This window comes from Daphnia pulicaria, chromosome 2, assembly GCF_021234035.1.
Source record: "Daphnia pulicaria isolate SC F1-1A chromosome 2, SC_F0-13Bv2, whole genome shotgun sequence".
NCBI lineage: Eukaryota > Metazoa > Arthropoda > Branchiopoda > Diplostraca > Daphniidae > Daphnia > Daphnia pulicaria.
This window is the reverse complement of record NC_060914.1, coordinates 380,935-392,415: the sequence shown is the minus strand read 5'-3', so window position 1 is coordinate 392,415 and position 11,481 is coordinate 380,935. Positions and strand designations below refer to the sequence as shown.

General features: G+C 38.5%; 3 protein-coding genes and 3 long non-coding RNA genes across 6 annotated transcripts; 3 read left to right on the top strand and 3 right to left on the bottom strand.

The window, feature by feature from the left end:
• Positions 1-157: 157 nt before the first annotated feature.
• Positions 158-2,239, top strand: LOC124327191. Its single transcript, XM_046786143.1, has 9 exons — positions 158-465; positions 556-621; positions 702-772; positions 869-986; positions 1,060-1,182; positions 1,253-1,422; positions 1,482-1,562; positions 1,628-1,738; positions 1,802-2,239. The coding sequence occupies exons 1-9, from the start codon at positions 408-410 to the stop codon at positions 2,174-2,176; spliced, it is 1,173 nt and encodes a 390-aa protein (XP_046642099.1). The 5' UTR covers positions 158-407; the 3' UTR covers positions 2,177-2,239.
• Positions 2,240-2,340: 101 nt separating this feature from the next.
• On the bottom strand, positions 2,341-3,654 carry LOC124327242 (eukaryotic translation initiation factor 2 subunit 2-like). Its single transcript, XM_046786215.1, has 4 exons — positions 3,498-3,654; positions 3,062-3,440; positions 2,796-2,997; positions 2,341-2,733 (listed from the first exon to the last, which is right to left on the bottom strand). The coding sequence occupies exons 1-4, from the start codon at positions 3,513-3,515 to the stop codon at positions 2,415-2,417; spliced, it is 918 nt and encodes a 305-aa protein (XP_046642171.1). The 5' UTR covers positions 3,516-3,654; the 3' UTR covers positions 2,341-2,414.
• A 161-nt stretch (positions 3,655-3,815) lies between these two features.
• LOC124327154 (cytoplasmic tRNA 2-thiolation protein 2-B-like) lies at positions 3,816-5,776 on the top strand. Its single transcript, XM_046786079.1, has 6 exons — positions 3,816-4,038; positions 4,099-4,173; positions 4,238-4,443; positions 4,514-4,902; positions 4,973-5,101; positions 5,189-5,776. Exons 1-6 carry the CDS (start codon positions 3,971-3,973, stop codon positions 5,732-5,734), a joined length of 1,413 nt encoding a protein of 470 aa, XP_046642035.1. The 5' UTR covers positions 3,816-3,970; the 3' UTR covers positions 5,735-5,776.
• LOC124327431 lies at positions 5,281-6,713 on the bottom strand. Its single transcript, XR_006916143.1, has 3 exons — positions 6,676-6,713; positions 6,236-6,600; positions 5,281-6,128 (listed from the first exon to the last, which is right to left on the bottom strand). It is a non-coding gene; the product is annotated as an uncharacterized LOC124327431 (long non-coding RNA).
• Positions 6,477-7,287, top strand: LOC124327408. Its single transcript, XR_006916115.1, has 3 exons — positions 6,477-6,571; positions 6,683-7,148; positions 7,236-7,287. It is a non-coding gene; the product is annotated as an uncharacterized LOC124327408 (long non-coding RNA).
• Positions 7,288-8,466: 1,179 nt separating this feature from the next.
• Positions 8,467-11,077, bottom strand: LOC124327360. Its single transcript, XR_006916002.1, has 8 exons — positions 10,871-11,077; positions 10,335-10,809; positions 10,197-10,268; positions 10,015-10,115; positions 9,707-9,931; positions 9,340-9,638; positions 9,141-9,263; positions 8,467-8,924 (listed from the first exon to the last, which is right to left on the bottom strand). It is a non-coding gene; the product is annotated as an uncharacterized LOC124327360 (long non-coding RNA).
• Between the last annotated feature and the right edge of the window lie 404 nt (positions 11,078-11,481).

The following is an 11,481-nucleotide window of genomic DNA, read 5'->3' as shown; positions in this document are numbered from 1 at the left end:
AGCTAAACTATTATGGAATTTGTGGTTAATAATTACATTTCCAAAATAGTCTTGTCAAACAACTTTCACAACGACAACGATGGAGATTGCTTTACTGATTTTCGAAAAGAATCGCGCGCAAGGCAGTGAAAAGTTGTTTCAAATTTGAAAAAAATTGCCTCGCTATTCGTTCATTTGCACGATAGACATTAGGCCTATAGGGCATAGGCGAAAAAAATACTTTTTCCTTTGTCACATGGCAAGTTGACATTCCCACATTCCCTTGGGATGTAGGATTAGTCAACTCAGTAGCCTAGAGACAAAAAGTCTATCAGTCTCATAGGGTTTGTGTCAGAACTCGTATCATACGATACTGCTTATTAAATTAATTTATTTTATTTTATTTCGTCGTTATTGTTGATTGGAGTATGGCTAGTATCTATGGCCGCCACGAAGAACGCAGTACTCTTGCTTTGATTACCACAGGTAACCATTTAATTGATTCAAATATTTCCATGTAGTATATATTTCATATTTCATTCAGTCATATCATACTCATACAATGTATTTCTGTAGGATTTCAAGAATTTTCTCGTACTTCTGGGGTCTATCTAGCAAAAGTTCCACTTGTCCACAAATTAGGTGAGTCAACAAACTTTAGGCGATTCAGCTTTTCTATATCTGGATTGATTTCCGCAATAGTTATAATGAATTTTATTTAGTTGCTGTGGGAACCTTGGTCATATCAACTATTTTGGTTGGAAGTTTTCATTTTCTGAGAGGCAGAAGAATGGTAAATTTCTTATTCAACATTTATTCACTTATTAACATTGCTAGTGTTTTCATGGAATAAACACTTCATTATTTATTTTAATGTATTGTGGATAAGGTCGATCACCAAGATGAGGGGTTATTTCATAACATCAAGAAATATAAAGTGGTTAAGGTGTCCCTGAATGCAGTTGATCGTCTCCTTCACATGGTTGAGTCCTTAATTGTTCCAAGACGTATGTTACTTGCTGTCTTGTTTATTTTTTGGAAATTGTTGATATGTTTAATAATTCTCTATTTGAATCCAAGACAATGTGATGAAAGACAAGCAGTCTCCTAAGGTGAGCTGTGAGGTGTCTTCCAATTCCATGTGCAATGAATTAAATGGTCTTCCCAAATTACTGAATCTTCGTCACATATCTTCCTCAAATGGTATGCTTTCATTGTGAGTAAATTTTTCTAGTTTAAACATTTATGTGATATTGTTTCTTTATTTTGCCAGGTACTCCTTGTAACCAACAAAAACCATCTGATGCTGAAGACTGGACTCCATTTTCTTCAGTCTCTACAGCTGTCGATGAAAGCGTTTTCGATCGTAGCTGTGTATCCTTAATGGAAGATTTATCGCAAAGCACAATTTCTACACCGATTCGCGATTTGCGTCAACAAATGGTTAACATTATTTCTGTGTTGTGACGATGAAGAAATAATAATGTGTTTTGTGAATATAGGCTTCCAAAATCCGAGCATGGCGTCTTGCGATACAAGATCTGGAGGATATTCAGGAATTTCCGTCTTGGTCTCCAAGCCCTGTAAGTATTAGTTAATAAGTGGAATAGTTCAGTTGCCAAATAATTTTTTTAATTTGTTTTTCTAGTCTCGTGGAGTGCAGAATCAGAACTTTTTTACCCGCATATTGAATTCGCTCTCCGGGTGGTTACCGCTACGTTTGACTGGTTCAGCTAATGCTACAGTACCAGGATCAGGAGTAAGTCTGTTGATTTTGTTAATCAAGTGTACTTTGTCTACAGCTAATGTCCTTACAATGCAGCGCAAGAGGAAGCGACTGGACGCTGACGATGACGACTTAGCCTTGTATATTCCTCATTATAAAGGCCAGTCGAAACTGAATGGAGGAGGATTGCTGAGCTCTGAGGCCACTGAACAACCTCCTACGCTGACACTCTCGATGGTTCCTATAATTGGAAATTGGTTTTCTCCAGTTCAACTGGAAACCACTAAGGACAACCGTGAATCTCAACTAGACCATATTTCTTTGATACAGCGTGATTGCGACTCTCCTCTGAAACAAGCATCAAATTCAACAAGCGACAGTGATCCTTACGAAATAATAGATACCGAAGCTAGCAATGGGGAAGATGTTACTTCGGAGCAACAGAATGAAGTTCCTGTCGAATGTCCTTAGACCATGGAGTTTGAGTGGAAGTAAAAATTTGTTCTTAAAATACAAAATTGTAACACACTAGAATTCGTTGTAACTAAAATTAATGAAAGTAATTAAATAAAAAATTGTGGTGTAAAACAATTGTACTTATCCTAAAATTATGGAAATTTTGCTTGGAAAAAAAATGGTAAAGGAAAGAAAATGTATTTCTCTCATTAATGACAAAAGACAGCACATATTTTTTTCTGTACGAAGTAATTTACGCCGTTTTGGCTCGAATGGCCGCGCGTTTTCCGGTAACGGCCTGGAAACCAGATTTGATGGAGGCTACAGAACATCTTGAACCGCATGTTTCACATTGGAGGAAGAAAAGACGAGTATCTTTCTGAAGAATTGTATCAGGTGATCGACACGTATGACAAGTGACGTATTCTTTAACGTAACGACGTAATACGTTTTCCATCTGTTTCTGTTGGAAACGACCTTTGATGATGAGTTGATTATTACCATCAACAGACCCACTGGTACCTAACTCAGCCAGAAGAAATGCCAAAACGTGTTTAGGTTGTCGATGTAACCTGAGAAGCAAAATAATTCTGTCGTAAGAACAGTAGTCAAAAGAATAACAAATATAACTTACGTTTTACATATTTCAGAAAAGTTCGCGAATGACGTTTTCTTGGTTCCAATTCGCACAACCTGGGGAGGCCTCATTGTAAACTTTTTCTTTTCTCCAGCTACCATTTCAGGATTCTTCTCTCTCATGATATTAAATACTCTATTAAGAAGCTCATCATAAGTGTAATCTCCATCAGTGGTCCAGGCAACTCCAGCATTTTCCTCTGTAACACAAATGTCAAAAATGTTGACTTTTGAATTCAAACCATAATGTATTTCTTTTATTACCTTTCTCGTCTTTCTCTTCTTCAACTGCTCCAGTATTTTTCTTCTTCTTCTTTTTCTTCAAGCTTTTAGAAAAGTCAAGATCTAAATCCTCTTGATCTTCAACTGCTTCTCCTTCTTGTCCTTCAACTTCAGGTGAGGCTACTTCAGTATCTTCAAGTTGGAAAGCCTTCTTTTTAGATTTTTTCTTCTTTTTGCCAAAGCTTTCAAGATCTAAGTCATCTACTTCTTTAACTTCTTCCTCTTCAGGATTTTCGTTCTCTTTTCCTACTTCTAACTCAACCGGCTCATTGCCAACTGTTCCACCAGCTAAAGCTGCGTCAAAATCGAAAGGGGTCTTCTTGGCCTTCTTCTTTTTCTTCTTCAACGATGGATCAAAAATCTAAAAACAAACAATTTATATATTTTGACATGGTAAACACTCTAAACAATAACTTACTGCTTCTTCTTCTGCCATGATTAAACAATACTAATTTTGTAGCACAAGTAATTAACAAATATAACGGTGTAAACGTGTCTAGCCGGAATACCAGCTGATGCAATGGCAGACCTGAATGCTGTGCTACACACAGCTAAGCTGTTGCCATTACGTCATGCGAACCACACAAATGCCATTAAGAACTCATTGAATTGGAATTTAATTTATATGTTACGTATTTTGATTATTTTATGAAAGTTAGAGAATAAATTTAAAGATATTATCAAAATAAAATATTAATGTCAGTTGTTTGGCAAGCATGTTAATTAACCTAGCAGACTACATATTTAGTTATTTACTGCAACGTGACTCTTGATTCGTGAATTTTGATCGTGTAATCGTGTAAATGCGTACTCTGCCTCGTTTTGACAATCTAATTTTTTAGTAATTTGATAATTTTATATCAGCATACCTCTTACCTCTATAGTAAGCTCATGATGTGTTCTATTAACGAAGAAAACTTAGCCGAAGAGACCATGGTCGCAACTCCCAAATTATCAGTGTAAGATTTGGCTATTTGCTTGTAACACGAAACTACCAATTAAAAATAATTGTAATTTAGTACAGATGCAATATGCCGCAGATGTAACATACTAAAGGCTCAAGTTCTTCTACGTAAAACAGACCCATACTGTCGGTGAGTCTAAAACGAACTTAACAAAAAATCTTCTTAATTAATCATCAAAAGTTTTTTGTTTCAGTGATTGTTTTATGAAGTATGCTGTCCATAAATTCCGTTCCACGATTGGGAAAGCACATGCTCTTAAACATAATGAACATGTTTTATTGGCATATTCTGGAGGATTATCTAGTGGGTCCATGGTAAAGCTTATTAAAGAAGGCTTGGATTTCTCAGAAAGTAAAAAAATTAAAATGGTGTTCAAACCTACATTAGTACACATAGACGGTAATTCAAATTCAGTTGCCAGTATATATAAAGAAATCAGAATAATTCTTAGTTTCTATACCTTTCTTAGAAGGTTTAATTTTGAATCTTTCCAAACATGAAAGGAAAGAAACCACTGATTTTGTTCTTGAGCAGGCTAAAAAAAATGGCTTTGATGTTTACATCTGTAGCCTTGAGTACTGTTTAGCACCAGACCTCAATGAATTGAAGCTGGAAATGAATTCTTACCAAATCGAAACTTCTATTTATGAAAGCCAACTGGAGATGCTATTTGGTTCTGTGAAAAGTCTTACGGCAAAGGAAGATTTACTAATTCGTTTGAAACAGCGTTTGATCACACTTTTAGCTACTCGATTGAATCACGCAAAAGTATTTTTAGGTCCAAATGCTACTAGATTGGCCGGCCAACTTCTATCTGCTATCGGTCAAGGAAGGGGGGCTCAGATTGCCCATGAGATAGTAAGTTACCGTCGATTCTTTATACTTTATAACGAATAAATTAATTTCTTTACATTTTTCTTTACTACAGGGATTTACGGATTCCCGTACCGGTACTGTTTTTCTACGACCTATGCGTGAGTTTGTCGATAAAGAAGTGGCGTATTTAGCAAATTTCTTAGGGGTTGATTCAGTGTGCCTGCCTACATTGTCATCGAAGGTAATCTACTGTCGCACACAGTGCTGTTTGTGGTTGGCTTGAACATAACCTTTCATTAATTCTTAATTCTTCTTATTTCATTAATAGTTAGGTACAACTGCCAGTATTGGGCGATTAACTGAAGACTTCGTAGTAACTTTGCAGACCAATTTTCCAGCTACAATTTCAACTTTATTTCGTATCAGTGATAAACTGAAATCAAACATTGCTGATCCGAATCCATCCGATTGTGAAAGAGATTCACTTTGTCTTTTATGCCTTTCGGCCATTGAAGAGTCATCAGTTTGTAGTGCATCAACCGCCCGACACGTTTCACAGACTATTTCGCGAAGTGGACCATCCGGTCATCCCTCGGATAATTTGAGAAACCATCCATTGCAATCCGTTGGAACTGTTCAGCATCAAGACTCAACATCGTGTAATTCTAATTGCAATTCTCAGGGCAAACCGTGTTGTAAGACGTCCAATGACCAAATCAAAAGTGATTGGAGTGCTGTTCTTTGTTATGGATGTCGCATAACAATGGAAGATGTAAAACAACCTGAACTGATGCCCATAAATTATCTTGAAGAACTTCGGCTGCGATCCCGTCGACAAGTGATGCGACAATCCGTAGAACAGTTCTTGTTGTAGTTCTGAATAATCGGTTTAAATACATGTTAAACTGTAGCATTGTCTTTACGAGTGGTTTTCTCATTTGTGAAGGAAAAATGCACGTTGTAGTGTTGTTAATCTTATTCAACTTATTAGTCGCTTGAATGAATTTTAAAAATTATTTCAAATTTATTTCAAAATTACCCGGAGGGTTTCTGTGCTGGTTTTGTTTGTTTTTTGTTTTTTCCGCTGTTTCCCGAAGGGACTTATTAGGTCTTAGGGTGAGGCTGAGCCCTGAGGCATTTTGGGATAGCGGTGGGGTGGGAGAAGTGGAGACGAATCACGAATAAAATGTGAGTTTTAATCCATACCCATTTCATTTAGTATTCATTTTGATATTGTTTGTTGTAGACCCATCCCCAGCAAAGTCAACCTGCAAAAGAAAAAGCCAGTAAGACACTCGAAGGTCACGGAGATCTTTACGTAAAACGTGTCATGCAGTGGTTTAGAGGTTGGGTGAGAACGACACGTGTTACATACCCATTTGGTATTCATTTTGATATTGGTTGTTGTAGACCCATCCCAAGCAAACTGCAGAAGAAAAAGCCAGTAACACACTCGAAGGTCACGGAGATCTTTACGTAAAACGTGTTATGCAATGGTGTAGAGGATGGGTGAGGACGGACGTTTTGCATTATTATCAAGCAGGTACAACACCCGCAAGGCTTTAGAGGTAAGGGTGAGAAAAAAAAAATTGTATAAAAGGAGAGAGAAAAGGCGAAGGAAAGTCAGTCGAGTGAGCATCTCCGACACGGCAGCAACTGCAGCGCACTCTCCATCTGCCTTCTTCACCGTATTGCCAGTTCGCAACCATGGGTAAACATTCTGTCTTTACATGGAATTGTCTGTTAATGGCAATTATTTTCTGTTTGTTTTATTATGTTAGTTACTATTGAATATTAATGTTTGAATTTGTTCACTGTCTAGTTAACTAAGGCGTCGTATGCTATTGGGTGTTTTTGTATGGCTGGGTCGACCACTGCTGTACCGATGTCTTCTGGGTATGGTGGATGCCAAACCGCAACGTGCCGCCTTACTACACAACAACAACAACATACGCAACAACCGGTTCCTACACCACCAAGGCTCTAGAGTGTTACGCTACAATTCATGATGCCCCGAGCAGCTACACCGAATCCCCGAAGTATAACTCTGCCCTGAGTTACATCACCAGAGAGGCGGAGTACTGCACCGAGGCCCCGCAGTACTACAACACCGAAGCGCTCAAGTACTACACTACAACCTACGCTGCCCCGAGCTACTACATCTACGTCCCGAAGTATTACTGTGCGTAAAAGGAGTCGTTAAAAAAAAAAAGAAGTCGTGCCCAAACTGCAGAGCCTTATCTGTCACCAACTGGATTCCTCATCGTGTAACCGATTCTCAGTTATGGGTAAATATTCTTATTTTTACATTGACTTTTGTATCAATTCTATTTTTTTCTAATGTTGTTCTAATGTTTGAATTATTTACTGTTTAGTCAACTATGGCGTCGTGCTCCTGTTGGGTGTTGTATCGTTGATGGCTGGGTCGACCACTGGTGTACCGATGTCTACTTGGTATGGCGCAAACCAAACCGCAACGCCGCCGCCTTCCTACACAACTTACGCAACGACCAGTTTCTGCATCGAGGTCTTCAAGTACTACACCACTATAGCACCGGAGTTTTTTACCACAACTAACGCTGCCCGAGCCACTACACAGACGCCCTGAAGTATTACTCTACCCCGAGTTACAACACCACCAAGGCGATGGAGTACTACATGATTACGTATGCTGCCCCATCCTACTACACCGAGGCTCCTAAGTATTACTCTGTTCTCATCTACTTACTGCACCTATTTTTCAAGTACTACTCTGTTCTCAGTTGCTACACCGAGGCTCCCGTTATAACTCCACCAAAACGGTCGAGTACTACACCGAAGAGGCAAAGTACTTCTCTGCCCCGATCTTCACAACCACAACTGAGGCGGCAAAGTATTACGCGCAGCCCCGACTTGCTAAACAGAAGATGCTCTTTCGTGATACGTTGATCTAAAACACTACACTGATGCTCCAGTTTACTACACCAAGACCTACGCTACACCTACCTACAACAGCGCAGCCCCCAAGTACTACACCGAAGAAGCCGCCTTTTACACAACCACGTACGCTGTCTGGTATACTACATCGGAATTTAAGTATTCCCCTGCTCCAAACTACTACAAAACTGAGGTTCATATGTATTACACCAGCAATTCTCCCGACTATGTCACCTGTAGCCACTACTTATGTTGCTCCGACCTGTACACCAAAGTTCTGAAGTATTTCTCTGGATGTGTTGAAAGATTGCTGAAATACAAGATTGATCGATAAATCACAAGTGTATGTCTCTATTTTCTCCTTAAGTACCATTTTTTCTTTTGATAATCGCATTAAGTGAGTAAAAATTTCCGAATGCTAATAATAGATCTTGTAAAATACAACAATAAAAATTCAAACTCATTTTCTCTTTCCATCATTAAAATTCAAAGTTCAAAAAATTTTTCTAAAAATTCAAATTCACCTCCCATTATTTCTGCTAAGTCCAGACTTTGTTTTTGAAAAAAAAATTTAAAAAAACTCCCCTTACACAAAGTTATTAAAAATTATCAGGAAATTTTGTTAGAAACTATTTACTTTACATGATTTTTATTTATAACGGTTTTTTTTTCAAATTTTATAATATTGTCATACATATTTTTCCTGTGGCCCCCAGGGGGGGGGGGGGCCTGTCGCTTTCTCTACCGCGCTAATAACATGATGCAAATTATATGCGAGTTATTATTTGTTTGGCACAGAAAGCTTGTTTGATCTAGCAGTTCTCGACTGTGTCAAACCTGACATTGATCAGGTTGCCTCAGTCGTATACTGCATGATTGAATGAAAACTCAAAAGACGACAGATCAAACTATTTGAAATCACAATACAAAATACTGGCAGGCAAACAACAACACAAAAATTTTCAAGTCAGGAACCCAGATGGAACAGCTCGGGTACAACAGCACAGCAATTTCAGGTCCAACACGGCTACTTCTGGATCACACTGCAACCTCATGCTGCATACAACGGTTCAATCTGTCTTTGTCACACCTTTCACCATTTGGCTGCAACAAGGTAACCAACAGTGTTAAAGAAGTGTTTGTTATACCTATTTAAGAAAATAAAATTATTTTCGAGAAACACAACTGTGTACACACTCATTATAACAAAAGAATACAAAAAGTAACAGAACACTACGCAGCCCAAGAAAATAACTTTGATATGAGATACAAAATTTCTATAGAGGCAGAGACAATTGGTCTACACTCTAGTCATGTTAACAAAATCTGTAGTACTTTTCAAGACATTTGATCAAAATAATTACTTTTTGCTGTTGCATGGGATGAGACGTACGCCTAAGAACAGGCAGCAAGACACACGAGGCACGCCATTTCGGCAATGTACAGGCACTTCCAAGTCTGAGTTGAATGAATTTGCAAATTGGTTTCTACATGATAAATAAACTGTAAATTTTCACATCAACATTTTACATTCAATAACAATACGAAATTAACAATAAATACCTTTTAATTTTCATCGTGAGAAACGTCAGGACCAGCAACCCATCTCTGCTTCGTCTAGGAACATAATGGCCGCTATGCGTCAGTGCTAAAGACACTCGCGCTACCTGGTGGACATCATTTCAGCCACCTATTGACAGCCATTAGATTCCTGTTCAAATGACTGAACGCAACGGATGGATTGCTTGATTCCAGACAGCACACAGCAGCTCAACTTGAATTCGACATGCCTTTCGGCTTTCACTAGCTGGCATGAAATGAATCAAATGAGCATCAACACCAGATTACTCCAGCAGCTTTCCCTATGACACAAATACACACGGTTAACTTTTCAGACTTTTTAACTCTCATAAAAATCTATAATATTTACAGAAAGTGTTGGGTGTCAAGACAAACAATTAAACTTGCAATTTTCTGAAGAAAAAAATAATTTTCCTGCCTGTGGCTGTAAACTGTAATGCAACAGCACCAACAGTTATCTGCGTTAGTCATACCATGGTATAATAGGTTGAACCAACCTATTATACCATGGTCATGTCATACAGTGAGTTGAGTTCCAACTAACTTTGACATCAAACAGTTAGTCATGTTAAATCTAAAGGAAATATGTCAATAAATATTCCAACATTCATTCAATAAAATGGCTGCTTGAGTAAAAAATTCAGATAAATACACCACATGTTGGTATGTGCCCTGCATCTTTTCATGCGACTTCCCCAAAGTTGCCGCAATAAACCTGAAGATTATCCATGGCCTTGATTATGTTCCCATAGCTTTCTCTATGACAGAAAATACAGTTTATGGCGGTTTATGGCATCAAATCAAAGTAAAAACATTTTGAAGGAAGAATAATAGGCTACTTGTCTGTCAATGCATTTTTGTAGAAAACATGTTCAGAAAAAAACAACAAGTGTTTCAATCCCCATCCCAAGCTATAAACATGTAAAAACAAATTTTAAAAAATCAACGACCAAATCCAGCAGGAGGACTTCACTTACTAGACCGATTTGATGGATGGACCGATTAACCATATTTCTACACAGTCCGGATCCCCAAGTCCCTAATTAAGTGTGCCCTTATGTCGAAAAAGATGAGGTGGCCGTACCCGTACTAGCAGCAGCTTTTTCGTTCCTCTCTTGGTAATGCTTTGTCGTACAAAATGCGCCTTTAAGTTCCGAGCTTCCTTCACTCCTCTGTGACGGGCGACTTCTCTGACTGTTTTTATCTTCCATCGCCCGCCTTGCCGGCTTCGGTTGCCGATCCCACTGTCCGATCCCCTTTTTCTTTTTCTTTTTTTTTTTTTATTATTTGTTTTCCTATTTTTTTACATTGATTGTTATGTAGGTTGGAGCATAACCTTGGAGATTAGAATTCTTGCTATTTCGGGCAAAACATCTGGAAGTTTGCATTGGTAGGAGTGGCTGACACTGTTTGTTTTAGTTTGCCTCATCAAGCTCTCTTCATTCTTCACAACTAGGTTCAATATTACAAATTACTTTAACAGTCACACTGTGATTGAATGGCTTAAACTTACTTTTGTTGTATTAAGGCAAAGTGATGGTGGTGATGTGGACATGGGGTAATTTTGGCCTGATAAAAGACAAACAAAACAAAATTGACACCCAAAAGAAAAGTTTGCGTGGGGCGAGTTACTGGAAAATGCCACTATCAACAAACTAATCAATATCTAAAACTTTTAATATAACTCTATGCTGTGGCCTAATTGACACCAGTTTTGTTGTTTACTTTTGCTACGCTTTACTGCAGACAAACTTCCGTGTTCAGTCGTCCACTGAAGAGCGTTGTTGCCAGTTTCTGAAGCTCGATGCCGCTCTCTCTGTAAATTACACTAATTGCAGAGCAATAGATCCCTGGTCGGTTCACGGCTGTGTTGGCTTCCCCATCTCGATTTTAGGGTAAACGTAAGCCGATTTTCAGGGGGTTTTAGGGCGGGGCCTGTCAGAATTGTGAAGGGTAAAAATGAAACAGAGCCATCTAGGCTCTCAAAAGTAGCTGAGCGTAGTAGCTGACACACTCACTAGAGGCGCTCATCCATTTTTACAAATCGGCTTACGTTTACCCTAAAATCGAGATGGGGAAGCCAACACAGCCGTGAACCGACCAGGGATCTATTGCTCTGCTAAT